Source organism: Stenella coeruleoalba (genome assembly GCF_951394435.1).
Source record: "Stenella coeruleoalba genome assembly, chromosome: 8".
Lineage (NCBI taxonomy): Eukaryota > Metazoa > Chordata > Mammalia > Artiodactyla > Delphinidae > Stenella > Stenella coeruleoalba.
Window position 1 is genome coordinate 6,616,629 of NC_137154.1, and position 18,708 is coordinate 6,635,336.

At 48.6% G+C, this 18,708-nt stretch overlaps 2 protein-coding genes across 3 annotated transcripts; one reads left to right on the plus strand and one right to left on the minus strand.

Annotated features, from left to right (window-relative positions):
- Nucleotides 1-5,393: 5,393 nt before the first annotated feature.
- On the minus strand, nt 5,394-7,333 carry BANF1 (barrier to autointegration nuclear assembly factor 1). Its single transcript, XM_079928974.1, has 4 exons — nt 7,202-7,333; nt 7,008-7,118; nt 6,182-6,329; nt 5,394-5,924 (listed from the first exon to the last, which is right to left on the minus strand). Exons 3-4 carry the CDS (start codon nt 6,302-6,304, stop codon nt 5,778-5,780), a joined length of 270 nt encoding a protein of 89 aa, XP_079785100.1. The 5' UTR covers nt 6,305-6,329; nt 7,008-7,118; nt 7,202-7,333; the 3' UTR covers nt 5,394-5,777.
- Nucleotides 7,334-7,570: 237 nt separating this feature from the next.
- EIF1AD (eukaryotic translation initiation factor 1A domain containing) lies at nt 7,571-16,778 on the plus strand. 2 transcript variants are annotated; one of them, XM_079928972.1, is made up of 6 exons: nt 7,571-7,702; nt 8,357-8,531; nt 8,675-8,783; nt 8,886-8,994; nt 9,167-9,214; nt 9,774-16,778. In XM_079928972.1, the coding sequence occupies exons 2-6, from the start codon at nt 8,445-8,447 to the stop codon at nt 9,916-9,918; spliced, it is 498 nt and encodes a 165-aa protein (XP_079785098.1). In that variant the 5' UTR covers nt 7,571-7,702; nt 8,357-8,444; the 3' UTR covers nt 9,919-16,778. The 2 variants fall into 2 exon arrangements, with proteins under 2 accessions (XP_079785098.1, XP_079785099.1); XM_079928973.1 differs by having other exon boundaries at nt 7,574-7,702; nt 8,328-8,531.
- Nucleotides 16,779-18,708: the final 1,930 nt, after the last annotated feature.

Below are 18,708 nucleotides of genomic sequence, written 5' to 3' on the forward strand. Positions count from 1 at the left end.
GGGAGGCCGGGAGCTGTATAAACAGCAGGTAAGTAGGAGATGTTACTGCGCCGAGCGGGGCAATGTTTAACCCTCACAACCAGCATGACGTGGGGATCAGTAATGTTTCCACTTTACAGAGGAGTGAACAGGAGAAAGAGGGAACGACTGATTTTGCCCAAGGACACCGACTGGCAAAGAGTAAACGGTGACACTGGCTTTTGAGCCCCAGCAGTCTAAGCCAAATCTGTGCTCTCAAGCCAGACTGAACCCAAAGAATGAGAACTGGCCAGAAGGAGGTGTGTGGGTGGTCCCAGCTCTGCCGTTTACTGCCGGGGGGACTTCCAGCAAGTCCCTGGACCTCTGGGAGCCTCAGTGTCCTCATCTGAAGAAATGTGACAACTCTTGTCTTCTAAGGTTGTGCTGACAATAATGGCCTGAGACTGGGTCACCCATAGGTAAACTGGGCCTGTGCTGGAGGTACCAGCAATATAGGGCTATGATGTTTTTTGGAATAATCTGACAATCTATAAAAAACAGCATTGAAGTAGTCAACACGGGAAAAGTGTGGCTTTTGTTGGGATGTTTTAGAATTAGTATTTTAGAGTTCAGGGTCGTTTGTACTTTTAATCACTTGTTGCCAGGGGGAGGTGGGGCTTTTTGCTCCTGGGACACAAAGATCTTATTAGTGCTTAGGGCCTCCAAGGATCTTACCTGGGGTTTGGGACAGGCTGTGGTTTTCAGTACCCAACAAAGTGTTGGTGCTTAAAAGTGTTGGTGCTTAATAAGTGGTAGCTATGATTGTGATGAATATTATGAGAAAGCATCCAGCATGCCCCCCGGCACCCCCACCAATTCTCGGCCTCTCAGAATCCCAGGGCCAGGAAAGGCACTGATTTCTCCCAGGGAGACCAGGACCAGTGTGGTCACTGCCCAGTCCAGCTACTACCCTACCCCCTCAGCCCAGCTGTGAAAAACAATCTTTGGATGCCAAGGGACAGTCTCAAGTTTGTTGTGGGCTCAGGTGTCTGCCTTAAAGGGACAGACCCATTTGTGTGAGAGCTGGCAAGAGCTTGGCTTGATGAGGAGGCCAAGGTCAGGCAGGAGCCCAACCCGAGAGAAGCTGGGAGTGGGGGAGTAAGAGGCCCAAGCCCACAGCCCAGGGGAGAGGTGGAGAGGTAGCCCCAGGGGGCTAGGAGTCTCCTTGGGTTCTCCCGGATCTGCTCTCCTGTTACTTGGAACTCAGCTGTGGCCACACTTAAACTCCAACAGCTCCCTGGGAAATAAGCCAAGGCCCAGTCTCTGACTCACCAAGGGCCAGTGGGTCCCCAGCTCACTTGCCCCTACTCTACCTGTTATTCCTTTGTGCTGACACCAGCAAATCTTCTGCATGCCAACCTAACAATTTTCAAAGACTTTTCACCCACTGGTCTGTTCTCGTAAGCACCCTGAGTAAGCATCATCCTCATTTTGCAGATGAAGAAAGTTAATCAGAGAGGTCAGGACACTTGTCTAAGGTCACTCACTCAACTAGATGTGGTGTCCTGGTGAGAAAAGAGGGATGGGGAAGGGAAATTAACAATTATCAGGCTCCTGATATGAGCCGGGCCTTGCACCAGGGACTCAACATATGTTCTCTCATCCTCATAAGAGCTCTGCAGAAGCAGTGATTATTACTTTTTACAAGGAGGAAATGCAGGGTCAAAGGGGAAGGGTCAGGGGTGGGCGCTGGGGGGCAACCATGTGCCAGCATCCTAGTGTGTGAGTTCTGGACCACTCCACAGGGATATGAGGTCTGCTGTGCAGAGGGAGGCTCCCTGGGGGTGCGGGTGCCCCGGGAAGGGTTTTCCCAGGGCTGGGTCTCATCTGGAAAAGAGTCTTAGCCTGGACTCCATTCATGCTTAGTCTGGACCACTCTGGCTTCCAGAAGGAGGCCTGGGCCAGGTTTGAGCTCGGATGGGCCATCCCCACTGGCCACAGGACACAGCTTTCAGTTTTGCTGTGACCCAGACATCCCAACCCGGGTTGCCCACGGCACCCCTCTCTTGTCCCTGGCTGATGGGTCTTGCTGACCAGGGTGGGCCCTCGATATCCCCTTCACCCCAGGATCATGTTACCCTGGGCCTTCACGCTGCTCCCAGAACCCTCTTCCTTGAACCTTGAGCTGGGCCGCAGTTATTCCCTGCCCAGGGCTCGTCTCCCCTTTCCTGATGGATCATGTCCTGGAAAAGGGGCTGTGTGGCAAGGAAAGCTGCGATCCGACCGTGATTAAAGCTGCCCTCTGGGGAGAAGCTCTCCCAAGTGCCCTGGGTTTTGCGTTCATTAGCTGGTTGAATCTTCACAAACCTGCACCAGCTGACAGAGGAGGAGACTGAGGCTCAAAGCAGTGAAGCAACTTGTTCCAGGTCGCACGGAAGGAACTGAGCACAGAGCCAGGCCTGGTGGGCTCTTTCAAGCTACCATCCTTCAAGGCCAGAAGTGACAGTAGAGAGAGCCCTGGGTCCCTGCAGGGAGGAGGCAACATGGAAGGGGGGTGCATGTACTTCACACCTTCTGGGCACGTACTTCACACGTACGCGTGTGACGGTCACGAGCACGTACTTCACACCTTCTGGGCTGCTACTGGGGCAGGTGGCAAGGTGAGTCTTGGGCTTGGGTTTGCCCTGTAGCCTCTCCCTACTTCCTCCCCAGGGGCAGCAGGACCCCTTCAGGACCCCGGAGTTCATGGGTTGGGTCCACCTCAAGCTTTGGGGCAGATTTGAGAACTCGTGATAGACTGGTTCAGGGCGTCAAGCTCTGGCTCGGGTGCAGCAGGGAGAAGGAAAACTGGGTCAATATTTGCTGATTTCCAGGCCCACCCATGTCTCCGGCCAGGCACATCCTGTCAGGCAGTGCGGGCTGACATCTAGATAACCCACCTCCTACCCATCCCCACCCAGGTCTGCTTTCTCCAACGTTCCAGGCCTCGTTCCCTTTGTCCTGCTGGCTGAGGTGGGGCTGGGTCTCTGAGAGGCTGCTGTCACAAGGAACATTCCAGATGCCATTGGTCTCCTACAGCTCCAGGACTGATGCGGGAAGTTGGGTGCGACGCACGAAGAAGACCAGATTGAGGGTTCGGGGCCCACCAACCTGTCACAGATACTGCCTGGGCCCGAGGGTGAGGTGAGAAGGCAGGCTTCAGCCCCCTCACAGACGAAGCCTGTGCGTGAGGCAGGGAAGCCTGTCCCACAGGGCTCCGCTGGGCGGCCCCCAGCAACCAGCAGGGACAGGAGCCACAGGAAGGGTGTCGTGGAAGAGGAGGGAGTCTCCATTACCTCACAGAGTGCCAGTGACCATGTGGCAGTACCAAGGCTGAGCAGGGAGAGGCCGTGGCCCTGCCCAGCCCCTGCCTAAGCACACCAGGCCTGTGTGACAGCATCACAGCACATGGGTCAAGGCTGAGGGGACTCCAAGGTGACCCTGGACCCAACGAGAGTAACATCAGAAACACAGTATGGCCTGAAACTCCAGGGACAGCCCACATTACCACCTCAGTCTGGTCTTCAGACTGGCACCCTCCCAGGCAGCAGCCTGTTAACACAAGCTGGGCCCAGGTCCGGCCACCTGGTGACCTTCCAGGGGGGCTTCTCACACTTCCCAGACCCAAACTTGCACTGAACCTTCATCTCTACTAATAACCATCATACTTTCTGAGTAATCACCTACTTGCTCTATCCTCAGGTCTTTTTGGTTTCCCTTTTATCTTTCTTCTACTGCTCTGAGACGTAGCTAATGTGCAGAGAAGTACACAGAACGTATCTGATCACCACCACACAGGTCAAAAAGTGGAAACTGCCACTCCCGGCCCCAAGTGCTCCCAGGCATTACACCCGCCTCCCTCCCCCAAAGGCAATCACTCCCAACTTCTTTTTCTTTACCATCGACTTCTGCAATAAGCATTTTTTTTCCCCTCTAGTTTTACCACCCACGGAGATCCCTACATAGGGATCCAGCTGGGGGCCCTTATATACAAAGCTGCTGTGAAGTCGCTCAAGTGCTGGTGCAGGTGTGCGTGTCTTCAGTCACAACCCTGGGAGCGTAATTGCTGGCTCACAGGGTCTTCAGTTTTACTGGCAAACGCCCTTTTCCCCAACTGTTCATACCAATTTACACTCCCACCAGCTGGGTATCTGATCCTGTTGCTCCACTTCCTCATCGGCACTTGGTATCCTCTGACTTACAACTATACGTGAGCGTATGATGGCATCGTGTTTGCATTTCTGACTACGAATGTGATTGAACACCTTCTAACAGGCTTATTTACCACTTGGGGATTCCTCTGTGGCTGCCTTCCACGTCTTTTACCCATTATCCTGTTGTGTTGTCTGCTTTTTCTTGACTGCAGCTCTGAACTTGCTCCAGAGAGTCCTTTGTTGTCGATGTGTGTTGCAAATATTTCCAACCATGGGTTAGGCTCCTCACTTGCTTTATGGTATCTTTAGATGACAGAAGTTTCTATAATGGAGTTGAACTTAGCAACTTTTTCTTAATCTTTCCCTACCCTGAGATCATGAAAATCTTTTCATATTATCGCAATGTTTGTATTTATTATCTGTCATTTCTCTCCTCACCAGACTGTAAACCCTCTGAGGATAAACAAAGCTGCTGTGAACATTCGCTGAGGTGCCAGTGCAGGTGTGCCGGTGTCCTGAACAATTCCAGCACTGCATCTGATCCTTACAGCATCACTTTCCAGGAGGGGAAACTGAGTCTCAGAGAGGCCAAGCGCCATGACCAAGGAACACAGGGCTCTCAGGTTTCCATATTATGTTTTGAGGACCAGTCTTCCTCACCCATAGAAGAGGAAACAGTCACTTGTTATTGTGAAAGAAACAAGTGTTTGCAAAGATCTTAGCTCTGGACCTAGTTCATACCAAATCTTCAACGAAATAAAGATGAAAATATACCAGAAAAAAGTGTATCTCACTCAAGCCCCTACCCCAGTTGTGATGCTCACATTCTTTCTGCCTCCCTAAGAGAACAGGGCAGACTGCAAGAGCCCTGCCCACTCCTCCCAGAGGCCAGGAGAGCACAGGACAGTTGGCAGGTAAACCTTCACCCACATCCCAGCCACCCTTTTCCTAGTAGCTCTGACTGCCACTGACTTTTCCACCAGGTGCTACCTAGCCCAGCTGTTGACCACATGGACATCTGGATCCCAGGAAGGGATCAACCCACACTCTCTCCCACATTACTAAAGGACTGAAACACGCCAAGCCACCTGCCCAAGGCCCGTGTGGCCAGGATGGCTGCCCTCCAGAGTGGGAAGGAAGCTGCCAGTTTCGATCTGCACTGATAAGGAGGGCAGCAAACCTGGTCACTCCCGGAGGAATAGGCCACTCCCAGCCCGCCTGCTTCTCATATACAAAGCCCAGTCATGAAGGCCACTGACTTTATTGATTTAAAAAACTTTACAAGGACAGTGACTGTTTTGCCAGAAAGAGGGCCAAATGGCATAAAACAGACCAGAGGTGGGAGCAGGGGGGCGGGGACAGGGCCAGGAATCACTCAGAAAAGCTGGTAACTGCTGTCACGAAACTGGCAGGGAAAGGAAAAGGGGGATGCATGCAAGGATAAGAATTCCAAAAAAGTTGAAATGGTGAGGGGAGAGAACTCCCAAAAGACCCTGGAGTCCATGGGACGTGCGCACGACAACAGCAATCTTTTCCTTTGTAGAGGACGGGGGAGGAGTCCTCACTTGGCTGCAAACTCTGGAGACTCAGTGCTGGGGCTCGGGGTCGGGGGCTCCCCAGAGAGCATCACAAGAACGCGTCGCACCACTCTCGAAGGCACCCGAAGCAGTCCCGGGACTGCTTGGCGTTCGCACCGCACGTGTCCTTCAGCCATTCCCGGAAAAGATCTTCATCTTTCTTTAGCACCAGAAACTGACCAAGGACCACATAGGCCTGCAAGATGGGCAAAGCAAAAGGCGGGCTGCTGAGCGCTCTGTAGAACTAAGACAAGAAGGCCACTTCCGTGCCGCTCCCAGCACAGGAGCCCAGGAGCCCAGGAGCCGGAGCAGGCGCCAGCCTGCGGGCTCTGCAGATCTCACACCACCGCCCATCCCCAACAGGTACACGCACTCTCCTCACTCCCCAGCTGCGGGGATGCACTGTAGTCGGCCACCCCCAGCCCTCCCCGGCTGCACGCAGCCGCCCCACACCTTGTCAAAGCCCCTTTCCTCCAGCTTCTTGCCCAGGACTTCGCCAATCCCGGCCAGGCTTCCCACTGGCTTTTCCCCCATGGGCTCTGCCACGAAGTCTCGGTGCTTTTGGGAGGTTGTCATCTTGATCAGGCTTAATCTGGGAATCCTAAGAAAAGGGAAGTTACGGCTAAAAACCCGGGAACTCTCGAAGGCCCACTGGCAATCTCACAGTAAAAGACAGCTAGAGCATCCGTTAGGAAGGCTTTCTCCATTTCCCCCAGTTTACCGATGAGAAAACAGAATCAAGAAAAGTCTTTTCCTCACTGTTCAAGAGAAAGGTCTCTGCCACTCCCTGCGGGAGCTGCGTTTTCATACCGCCCCACAGAAGAAACTATCCTGCCCTAACAGGTGGCGCACGCAGGACAAAGAGCGTCGCTCAGTACCCAGAGCCCATCCTAAAGCTGTCACTGCTCTGTGACCTTGGCTGGGCAAAGGCGGCACTGACCCAGAATGGAACGACCACCTGGCCCGAAAAGCAAATGAAGGGCTCTCCCACCCGCCCCACTGGCTGTTCACAGAGCGAAGGCGTAGCGAGAGCGCACACACCCGCTCAGCCAGCCCCTCAGCCTCCACGCCACCAGCCCCCTCCGCGTCCCACGCCGCCGGGCCCGCCCCAAACGCGCCGCGCCCCGCCCCCTCCCCGTGCCGCAGCGAGCCCTCCCACAGGGCACGTCCGAAAGCGCATCCTCTGGCCCGTCGCAGCACTTGCGGCCCCTCCTCTCTCCCTCCTCCCTGCGCCTCCTCCGACCTCCAGCCCGGGCCTTGCTCCGCGGCTCGCACTCACCCACAGCTCCGGTTCCGTAACGGGTTCTCCCGCCACCCGGCTGCTCCCGCCGATCCCTCAACCCACTAGAACTTTCTTCCACTTCCGCTTCCGGGTCGCTTCAAGGGCCGCCTTAAAAAAAAAATCTACATTGGGCACTTCTAGCCGCTTAGAATCACCGAGTTGAGGCACCACCCCCCCCCACCACCCCGGACCTCGAGGGCGCCCTTAGTAGGCGCTCCTTTCCGGTTCCTTCGCGGGAGGCCGGGCTGCCTTCTGTGGTCTCGCTTCTCGGGAAGCATTTCCGGTCTCAGGGAGCAGAGGTCTGTGACAAGAAAACTTTATTTCTCTGCTGCACGGCATCCGGAACCTAAAGGACTTACCCTTGGCCGACCTGATGGTGGGAAGAGTTAGAGGGACGGACAAGGAGAGAGACGTGGCCGGGAGACTTCCGGGAGAGCGCCGGAAGTACGGTGTGCGACTCAGGCTGACACGCGCCGTTCTCCTCGCCGTCGGGCTTGCGAAAGTCTGACGGGAACCGGAGGCGTAGGAGACCCGAGTCCAAGACGACTCCACTGTCGTGACCGCCGACAAGTCCTTTTTCTGGGCTTTCATTGGCTCAGCTGCGAAGTGAGTCGTGGACGAGTCGATCTCAGCGTCCAGCCTGGAGAGCGGGGTCTTTTCAGGCAGCGCCCGTGGGATTCGAGGGCCAGAGAGTAAGTATGGGGCTTTCTCTCTGAGCGTTTTTCCTCCGTAATAGGGAGGCAGGAGGGCAGGTGTCGGCAGCTAGGGATGACACGTCGGAGTTTCCTTTGGAAGCCATCAGTCTCCTGAGTACGCATTAGTCCTTGTTTTTTCAGTACCCAAGTCAGAAACAGTAGATGTCGAAGACCAAGCCAGCCTACCCTGACCTTTAATTAACTCGTTCCTGACTTGGATTCTCCTAACTTGTCTGTGTCTGTACTGTGCTGAGAGATTGAGCATCTGTGTTGTGAGGTTGTGCTGCACCTGGGATGTATAAGCATGTTGAGGAAGAAATGGTTTATCTTACTCCTTCCCCAAGTGGTTGCCAGAATGATTGATTTTTCTAGAACACGTATTTATTTTTTGTGGTTATGTCAGTACTTAAGAATAATACGAGTTTTTTTACGTGCCTCACACTGTGCTAAGTGTTTTGCTTACGATTATTTTTTTTTAATAACTGTGTTCTGAGTTAGCTACTGCTTTTCTCTGAGGTCTAGAGAAATTGAACAGCCAGGAAATAACCAAGGTAGGGTTTGAATCCAAGCAGTTGGATTTCAGAGCTCATGTTCTTAACCAGGACACTGTGTCACTCCTCAGTAAAAGGCCTCTCCCCATCTTCAAAACAGTCGTGCACTCTGAGCCTGCCATCCAAGAAACTCAGGAGGAGGAGTTGATAGTCTCTGCATCCCTCACCGCCCTGGGACAGGACCCAACATGTCTCAGGCCACCAAGAGGAAGCATGTGGTGAAGGAGTTGCTGGGGGAGCACATGGTGCCCTCCGACCAGCAGCAGATCGTGAGGGTAAGTGACATTGGGGACCAGCTGCTCTGCCCCCGCTCTCCACTCCTGTTGGGCCCCTGGGGTGGGGGCAGGGTGCACCACAGCTCAGTGGGTGTTGGAACCGGCTGATGAGGCTGACTGGTAATTGGTCTCTCCTGGACCAGGTACTCAGGACCCCAGGGAACAATCTGCATGAGGTGGAGACAGCCGAGGGGCAGCGCTTCCTGGTGAGCATGCCCTCCAAATACCGCAAGAATATCTGGATCAAGAGAGGTGAGAGGGGCAGCCCTTTTGGAGACAGAACCGTTTCCTATGGCCTCAGCTTCCACCACTGCAAGCAGGACTGACTGTGCTTTTTCTCCTCTCTACCTGCAGGGGACTTTCTCATTGTTGACCCTATCGAAGAGGGAGAGAAGGTGAAGGCCGAGATCTCCTTTGTGCTCTGCAAAGACCACGTGCGCTCTTTGCAGAAGGAGGGGTTCTGGTAGGATGGTCCCCTTGGTCACTGGCTGCCCTACTTCTCTGGAGAATTTACTTCCTAGTTGTGGATTTGGGGGAGGGAAGATCATGGCATCTCAGGCAGGAACAGCTGGAAACAGCTTTTTTGCTGAGGAGTTTCTCTGTCCTTTCTTACTTTGGCTCTTCTCTTGGCACAGGCCTGAGGCCTTCTCCGAAGTGGCTGAGAAACACAACAACCAGAACAGGTGAGGCACAAGTCCTGGGGTAGGGAAGACAGAAAATGGGGCTTCAGGCCTTGGTACCTTGAGGGGAAATAGAACCTTCCTTCATTCCTACACAGGGTGCCTGGTGAGAGCTTCTAAATTTGTGGTTGAAAGTATGATTTAAAAGTCAGATCCCCTGGGTTAAAGTTTCGGCCTTGCGAGTTATAACTGAGTGACCTTAAGCAGGTTAACCTATAAAATGGGAACTTTGTAAGGGTTAAAGAGAATAATGCTTGTAAAATTGCTGAGCATAGTACCTGGTAAGCAGTGTGGGTTCATTGAGTGTTGGTTGTAGTAGAATCATTATTATTAAAGTCAGTAGCTCTAGCAAATTTTTTTTTTTTTCTAGCAAATTTTTGAGGTGAGGGTGAGGAGGAGGTAGTTTCTTGCCGCTTTTTCTTGGCCAAGTTTCCTGCGATTCTCTCTGTGTCTGACTCGCTGAGCCCTGACTGCTTGGCCATATGGTCCTCCTTTTTGTGGGGCTTCTTGGTTTTCCCAGAAGGCCTTGGGCTAATTGTCCTTTCCCCCCACCCCGATGCAGACAGGCTCAGCCAGAACTCCCAGCTGAGCCACAGTCATCGGGAGAAGAGTCCAGCTCTGAAGGTGATGCTGACCTTTTTGTTAACACCAACCGCAGACAGTGTCATGAGAGTGAGGAGGAGAGTGAAGAAGAGGAGACAGCCTGAGACCCCGGGACCCTCTTCTCCTCCTGCTCAGGGAATAGTCCTTGGCTGCTCTGAGCTTGGACATGCCCAGGAGCCTCTGTGGATCTTTCCCCCTGGATGGGGACAAGGCAGGGCCCTTCTCTGAACTGACTTTCTGACATAGGAGAATTAAACCCCTGGTGGGTGGTGACTTACGCTGGTGTCGGAGTGGCTCTTTGGAGGAAGGAGGAACATGTGATAAAGTTAAAAACTGCTCCTAGGTGGTGTCCTCATGGGCAGGTGGGCTGAATGGGCAGGAAATGGGAAATGGCTGGAATCTTTCCTAGTTTCTCCCTCTCTCGTCGGGCACTTAGTAAGTGCCAGGCCCTGTGTGCTTCCTTGCATGTACTTAGTAAGTGGGAGCATTTCCACCTCATTGCCTGCTTGCAGTTAGTACTGGTTCAGGCATTCAGGATCACAGTGGGGCTTAGTGCCCATCTGCCTTTACGAGACCCTCAGGATGAATTTCACAGTGCCTCGTGAGCTGTTCTCCCTGCCTTTCTAGTCACTTGTGACTGCAGGAGCGCCCACCTCCATGCTGCTGTGTACATCCCCTGGTTGGTGGCCTCCTCATGGCTACTCAGACCGTCAGTCCTCAGCCCTCGTGCAAACCACACCATCCCACTTCTCCTTAGAAGCTTTTTACCTCTGACTGTGCATTCTCCCTCTTCATTGCTGGCATTCACCTTTTAGTCACTGCTCAGACGTTGAAGTTTACCTCCTGGCTTAGAGTCTTCTACTTGTGCTTCCATCACTGTTTTTCTACATCCCATGGATGGGCCCGTTCAACACTGTGGCCACCTAGGTCCTTGATGTCCCCATCACTAATGCCCTTGTCTTCTATTTCAGGCCTGTTGCCTATATCTGTAGTCACTCTCTGGACCCCTGACGTCACTAGAAATTGCAACGCCATTTGAATTCAAAAACCTGTACAATCACCACCTCCAGGCCTCCTTGCTCAACTACCACCCCTCCCGCCCCCCATAGAAATTCTTTATCTTCATCTTCCAGCCCTGCCACATTCTCACCATCATTCTCCTATCTTCACTTCCTTCCCTGTGCAGCATCAATTCCGTGGTCTACACCCTGTACTCCCTTTCTTCCTCCATCGTGTTCATCTAGTAAAACCTAACCTTGGGTCAACCCAGTCATTCACCTCTGTGCCTGTACGCAAGTAAGTGTCAGAGAAAATAGCCAACCTGGTTCATTACGAATTTTTACCTTAAATTCGTAATTACAAACCTCAGATGGCCACGCAGCACTGCCTGGCAGATCTACCCTGGGATGTCGTATTAGAAAACTTTTTTTTTTTTTTTTTACCAAATCCCTCTTAGCCTGATAGTTACAGACTGCAGCTCATTCTTCATTAAGAAATAGTAACCATTGGAGGGAACTTTTACCTCTCTGTTACCAACCCTACAACTGTGCTCATGGATCTTCCTGTCATTTTACTGCCCATTGTAATCCAGTGGGACTTAAGCCTTTCCTCTCGTGCTTTGGAGCCTGTCTCTCTTTACTTAAGGAGTTTTGGTGAGTTTTGGTTTTTGTCATCCTGTGTACTGGGTATGTTAGCATCAAAGGTGCTATACAATCTCCCATCTGAAAAACAACCAGAAAAAAAACCTGTCCCTGATCCCACATCCTCTCCAGCTACCACTTCATTTACCTGCTCCTCATTCACTCTTTTACGCTTGCTTAGTGTAGTCTTAAATACGTATATACACGTGTGTGTATGCTTACATGTGTATATACGCACGTATAGAAATGTGTGTATATACATTCGTGAGCAAAAAATTAACCAGGTAAGTTGAAGATGTGAGTGTATTTTTAACTCATCTGAAGTTTATTTTTGTATGGAAGATGGCTAATTTTTTTCCCTAAAGGGCTAGCCACTTGTCCCTATACCATTTATTGAGTGGTTCATTCTTTGCTCACTGGTTCAAAATACCTTTTTTAAAATAAATGAAATTCCCGCATATATATGGATCTCTTTGGAATCTGGCACACTGATTGTGTGTGCACACGCCATATTTTATAGCATGATTGATAACTCATTCTCCCTCACCCTTGCCCCATCGTTCCTTGGAATTTTCCTGTTTTCTTTTACATAAAAACTTTAGGATGAACTGGTCATTGCATTTAAAAGTTCGGTTGCAATTTCCATTGGCGTGGTTTTAAATCTCATAGTTTGATTTGGAGAGGAGTGGTACTTAACGGTTGTTTTTGATCTTCCTATACAGAAATTAGTTATGTGTGTTCTTTTATAAGATGTTATCTTTTGGGAATTCCCTGGTGGTCCAGTGGTTAGGACTCTACACTCCCACTGCAGGGGGCACTGGTTTGATCCCTGGTTGGGGAACTAAGATCCTGCAAGCCATGCGGCCAAAAAAAAAAAAAAATGTTGTCTTCATATGGGTCTAGTTCAATGTAGTCTTAAGAATTTTAGAGCTATTTGTTGTTATCGATGTGTTCTTTTGAAATTACATTGCCAACTATCACTGGCAGGTAGGAAAGCTGTTCATCTCTGTGTGCCCACCTATTTATCTAACTGAATTCTCATTAGTTCTAAGAGTTCTTCAGTTGATTCTCTTGGCTTTCTGGATAGAGTGTCAAATCATATTCTACCAGCGGCAGTTTCATCCTCTCCTTTACACTCATTTCTTTTCCTTGTGAATTGTGGAGGCCAGGACTTCCAGTATAATGTTGAATGCCACCCTTGTTTGTTCCTCTCTTAGTGAGAATTGTTCTCATGTTTCATCATGAAATATTATTCTTGCTTTGAGTTTCTGGTTGATAAACTTCATTAGGCTGAAGATGTTTCCTTCTGTACCCAACTTACTGAGTGTTTTTTTCCTGTATTCAACAGTGATGAATTTTGACATTTATGAAATAGTCAAAAGATTTTTTTTATTATTGCACTGATTTACATGATTAGGTTTCCTGGTGTTGAACCATTCTTGAATTCTGATGTAAACTCTGCTTAGTTTTATATTTATTTATTTAGGATTTTTGTGTCTATCCTTGGGCCAATTTCATTTTTTATTTTAATGATTTCTGTGTCCCATTTTGACAACAGCATTATGCTAGCCTTGTAGAATGGGTTTGGAGACATTTAATCTTTTTCTTTGGACTGGAGTAATTTATAGAAAAGGAGTTGTTTTGGGACTTCCCTTGTGGCACAGTGGTTAAGAATCCTCCTGCCAGTGCAGGGGACACAGGTTCAATCCCTGGCCCAGGAAGATCCCACATGCCGCGGAGCAGCTAAGCCCATGCGCCACAACTACTGAGCCTGCGCTCTAGAGCCTGCGAGCCGCAACTACTGAGCCCTCGTGTCACAGCTACTGAAGACCGTGGGCCTAGAGCCCGTGCTTCGCAACAAGAGAAGCCCCTGCGACGAGAAGCGTGCATACCGCAACGAAGAGTAGCCCCGCCTCGCCACAACTAGAGAAAGCCTGTGTGCAGGAATGAAGACCAAATCTAGCCAAAAATAAATTTATTAAAAAAAAATTTTTTTTTTAAAGAAAAGGAGTTGTTTCTTCAGGGTTTGATTGAATTTTAATTATAAAATCTGTGCTTGATTCCTTTTTTAAGGGTAGATCTTTGCCTTGTAATTTTTCTGTGGCATTTTATTCAAGTTTTCTATCCTTGAGTCAGTTTTGATAATGTATATATTTTTAGAATTGTGTGTTTTTTGTATATTTAAGCCTTTTTTTGCAAAACATCATGCGTACTATTTGTATCATTTGGGACTGTCTTACTTAAAAGTGACAAAAGTCTAATTCAAACCAGCAGAAGCAAACAAGAGCTCATTGTTCTGCAGTCTCAGGGCAGAGCTTTAGGCAGAGCTGACCTAGGCCAGCATAATTTCGTCAGGGCTCTCATTTATTTCTTGGATTGTCTGTGCTCCTCTTGGTTCAGCAATCTCTTTCTCCCTATAGGTTTTTTCTTCAGGAAGCTCCAGTTTGCACTTGGTCCTGACAGACAAAGAGTTACTTCTTCGGGATCCATGAACTTCAGGGAAGACCGACTGGTCTTGCTCTGGTCACTTGCCCTCTCCTGGCAACCACTCTGGCCAGGGCTGAGTAGGGGGAATAAGGGGAGGCGAGATGAACCTCCCTGATCCATATGACATGCGTTTCCCAGGGAAGAGAGAGGTTCTTTTACCCAAAAAGGGGGCAAGGGGTGAGAGCAGATAAAACAACAAACATTTGTGGCTTTTGTTTTGGGGAGGGTTTTTTTTTTTGGCCATACTGTGCAGCTTGTGAGATATTAGTTCCCCAACCAGGGATTGAACCCCAGGGCAGTGAGAGCACCCCGGAGTCCTAACCACTGGACTGCCAGGGAATTCCCAAAACAACAAACGTTGTCCTGAATTCTGTGTATTTTGTTTTCTTTGACTAGCTTTGCAAGATACCTGTCTACTTTATTAGCCTTTTCCTTCTGTTTCTTTGGGGTTATTTGCTCATTCTGACTTCTTGGGTTGTATGCTTAGTTAATTAATTTCAGACTTGTTTTCTAGTACATTTAGGGCTAAGAATCTTCTTTTAAATACTCCTTTGTTTCCTGCTTTTTTTTTTTGGCCGAGCCGCATCGCTTGCGGGAATCTCATTTCTCCGACGAGGGATTGAACCCAGGCCACGGCAGTGAAAGCACTGAGTCCTAACTACTGGACCAGCAGGGAATTCCCTGTTTCCCACTTTATCGGGTGTACTTGTGTGATTTGGGGGGGCATTGTATCTAAGCATGGCCTTCTGTTTTTCTCCAGCCCTCAGTGATTCTGTGATCTACCTAATAACCTCTTTTTTCTTCCTAAAACCTTTTAATCTCGACTTCCTCTCTTATCAGCCATTCAACTCCTGGGGGTCATACCTAGGAATTCTGATGGAGGTAGAGTCCTTGTATTCTGTATACTGTTCCCCTTTGTCATTCTCCAAAGTTGAATTCCACCTCTATTCTCCCAACTTAGTAGTGGAGTCCAACCATATATGTATAGATGTCCCCGAATGAGCTGGCTTTTAGGAACCCTCCTTCCCCAATGCCAGTGCCAGTCCATGTGATCTGTTGCCTAATAGTACTGACCCCTGCTGCAGTTAGGTTTAAGACTTGTAGCCCGCCAGACTCCGCACGTCTATCACTTTACAACCAACCTTTACAGCCAGGTCATGTCCATTGGAGCCCCCCCCATGCAGCCCAGCTCGCTTTCCTCCCTTGTCATCCAGCCACACATACATGTGTGCCAAGGAGCACCCATGGCACTCTGAGCTAGCCGCATGGTTTTTCTCTCGTAATATGTAAACGTGGTGAGATATCTTGACACAGTTTCTCATGTTGAGACATCCTTGCATTCCTGGAATAAAATAGCCATGATACATTTTTCAGTGTATTGCTGGATTTGGTTTTCTGATGTTTGGGAGGATTTTGGCATCCAGGTTCATAAGTGAGATGGTTTAAGCTTTTCCTTTCCTGTGTTGCCCTTGTCTGGGTGGTTTTGTTTTGTTTTGTCAAGGTTATGCCAACCTCGTAAAGTGAATTGGAGAATGTTCTCTCTCATTATTAGTGTTTGTGTAAGATTGGGATTTTACACTTCTAAAATTTTTGGTAAAACTGCCTGTGCCTGGCATTTTCGCGGTAGGTTTTTTTTTTGTTTGTTTTGTTTTGTTTTTGTTTTTTTTTTGCGGTGCGCGGGCCTCTCACTGTTGCGGCCTCTCCCGTTGCGGAGCACAGGCTCCGGACGTGCAGGCTCAGTGGCCATGGCTCACGGGCCCAGCCACTCCGCAGCATGTGGGATCTTCCCGGACCGGGGCACGAACCTGTGTCCCCTGCATCGGCAGGCGGACTCTCAACCACTGCGCCACCAGGGAAGCCCTCGCGGTAGGTTTTTAACTCTAGATTTTTATTGAGTGTAGGATTGCTCGGGTTTCTGTTCTTGAGTCAGTGATATTTTCAAGAAAAAATATTTTCTTATTTTATCTGTGGCACAGAGTTATTTGTAGAATTGCCTTTTGTTCATAATCTTGACTGTATCCAAAGTTATATCCCCTTTTTTATATCTAATACTATTTTTTTGTGTTTTTTCTTTTTTAATCTTGTCGATCTTGGCAGAAGTTCATTTATTACTCTCTTCAGGGCACTGGCTTTTTTTTTTTTTTTTTTTTTTTTGCGGTATGCGGGCCTCTCACTGTTGTGGCCTCTCCCGTTGCGGAGCACAGGCTCTGGACGCGCAGGCTCAGTGCATGGCTCACGGGCCTAGCCGCTCTGCGGCATGTGGGATCTTCCCGGACCGGGGCATGAACCCGTGTCCCCTACATTGGCAAGCGGACTCTCAACCACTGCACCACCGGGGAAGCCCAGGGCACTGGCTTTTTTGTTATCATTCCTCATTGTTAGTTTTTTTTCTATTTCATTAATTTCTGCTCTTACCATATTTCTCCTTATACTGCCTTCGGGTTTATTCTGTGGTTCTTTTTCTAACCCTTTTGGTTTGGTCCTTAACTCATTGATTTTCAGCTCTACCTCCTCCCTCCCCACAAAACTAGTTAGGGAATTTTCAAATCTGAAGAAAAAGTAAAATAATTACAAAATAAGTACCTGTGTACCCTTCAACAGGGTCACTAATTTATAACATTTTGTCATGTTCTACTTCTCTATACATACAAAACACGTAGGTTTTGCATTTAGTTGTTACATCTCTTTGGCCTCTTAATTTAGAATAGACTTCTTAACATTTTTTTGGTTTATTTTTCATAAAATAGACTTTTTAACAAGTTCAGGCCAGTTTTCTTAGAACAAATGTCCTGGGTTTGGATTTGTGTGATTATTTTTGTATGCTTAGATTTGAGTTAAACAATTTTAGCAAAAACCTAGAGCTGATGTGCTTTGACCACATCACCAGGTACAGAGATGATGTTCATCTATTGCAGATCACAAGGCACGTGATACAGGATGTCCAACTATTGGTGATGCTAATTTTGATCACCTGGTTAAAGGGATGGCTTCTAGGTCATTTTCTTATGAAGGTATTATTTTCCCTTTGTAATTAGGTAATCTGTGGGACAGTCTTACCTTTTAAGGCTAAAATTTCCCTTAATGCAGCTCTATAAGTATTTGTATTTGGTTTTGTTTGTTTTGTGTGTGGAAATTTTTTTGTGTATGAATTTTTCATAGCCGTTAACAACTCCCCATTTGCCCTTCCTCCAGTCTCTGACAACCACAATTCTATTGTACCTTCTGTTTCTTTGTTTTGTTTTTTTTTTCTTTTCTTTTGGCTGTACCACGTGGCTTCAGGATCTTAGTTCCCTGACCAGGGATTGAACCCAGGCCCTTGGCAGTGAGAGCATGAAGTCCTAACCGCTGGCCCGCCAGGGAATTCCCTACTTTCTGTTTCTATGAGTTTGACTAGATACCTCAGATAAGTGGGCTCATTCAATAGTTGCCTTTTTGTGACTGCCTTATTTATTTCACTTTGTATAATGTTCTCAAGGTTTATCCATGTCATAGCATATGCCATAATTTCCTTCCTCTTTAAGACTGAATAATATTCCATTGTTTGTATGTGCCACTTTTTTTTTATCCAAGAGTCGGTGGACTCTTGGATTCTTTCCACCTTTTACCTGTTGTGACTAATGCTCTTATGAACATGGATGTACAGATCTCTCTGAAACCTTGCTTTCAGTTCTTTTGGATATATACCCAGAAGTGGAATTGCTGGATCACAGGGCTATTTTTAATTTTTTAAGGACCCACCGCCATACTGTTTTCCATGGTGCACAAGTTTGCATTCCCCACCATCAGTGCACAGGGGTTCAAGTTTCTACACTTCCTTGCCAATGCATTATTTTTTATTTGTTTGTTTGCTAGTAGCCATCCTGATAGGTGTGAAATATCTAGTATTTTAATTATACTTTAGTTTTGAGTGTTTTTAAATTTCCATCATGATGCCTTTTTTGATCCATAAATTTTTAAATTTTTTTTTAATAAATTTATTTATTTATTCTTGGTTGCATTGGGTCTTTGTTGCTGTGCATGGGCTTTCTCCAATTGTGGCGAGCGGAGGCTGCCCTTCATTGCGGTGGCTTGTCCTGTTGCGGAGCACGGGCTCTAGGCCCGCGGGCTTCAGTAGTTGTGGCTTGTGGGCTCTAGAGCGCAGGCTCAGTAGTTGTGGCGCACGGGCTTTAAGTTGCTCCGCGGCATGTGGGATCTTCCCGGACCAGGGCTCGGACCTGTGGCCACTGCATTGGCAGGTGGATTCTTAACCACTGTGCCACCAGGGAAGTCCCCGCACCTTTACTTCTGTCTTCCATATCTCTTAGCTTTTCTTTTACATTTTAAAAATTCTCAGTCCTTCTTTGAAGATTTTCTCAATCTGGTCTTCCAATTGACTGATTCCTAAACTGTGTCCCTTCTATTGTGTATCCTGTCTATTGTGTTCTTTATTTCAGCTCAAGATGAGTTCTCTAGCAGGTTTAAACTACAAGTGACTGTACTGGAATTTTCCTTTATAGAGAACTCTGGGATCCAGTGTCTAATACACTTTAGCAATAGCCCCCTGGGGGAGTGAGTAGACCAGGCTTCAAGGCCACTGAAATTTGGCCAGCACGCACGTGTCTATCATGTTCTGAGAGGATACGCGTGAAATTCTGGAGTGTGCACTGCTCAGCAGCAGGAAGAAGTTCACAAATGCAAAAGCCCTGGGGCCAATAAGTACTGGAGGAATATAATTTCCAAAGCTGAGACGAATTCCATGGGGCTGAGTGTCAGGGCCCCTGCACACTG

Coding starts and splice junctions, on each gene's coding strand:
- EIF1AD (XM_079928972.1), top strand. CDS start 8,445: ATGTCTCAGGCCACCAAGAGGAAGCATGTGGTGAAGGAGTTGCTGGGG. Junction 8,784..8,885: donor GAATATCTGGATCAAGAGAG/GTGAGAGGGGCA, acceptor CTCTACCTGCAG/GGGACTTTCTCATTGTTGAC. Junction 9,215..9,773: donor AAACACAACAACCAGAACAG/GTGAGGCACAAG, acceptor ACCCCGATGCAG/ACAGGCTCAGCCAGAACTCC.
- BANF1 (XM_079928974.1), bottom strand. CDS start 6,304: ATGACAACCTCCCAAAAGCACCGAGACTTCGTGGCAGAGCCCATGGGG. Junction 5,925..6,181: donor AGGAAAGGGGCTTTGACAAG/GTGTGGGGCGGC, acceptor CCCATCTTGCAG/GCCTATGTGGTCCTTGGTCA.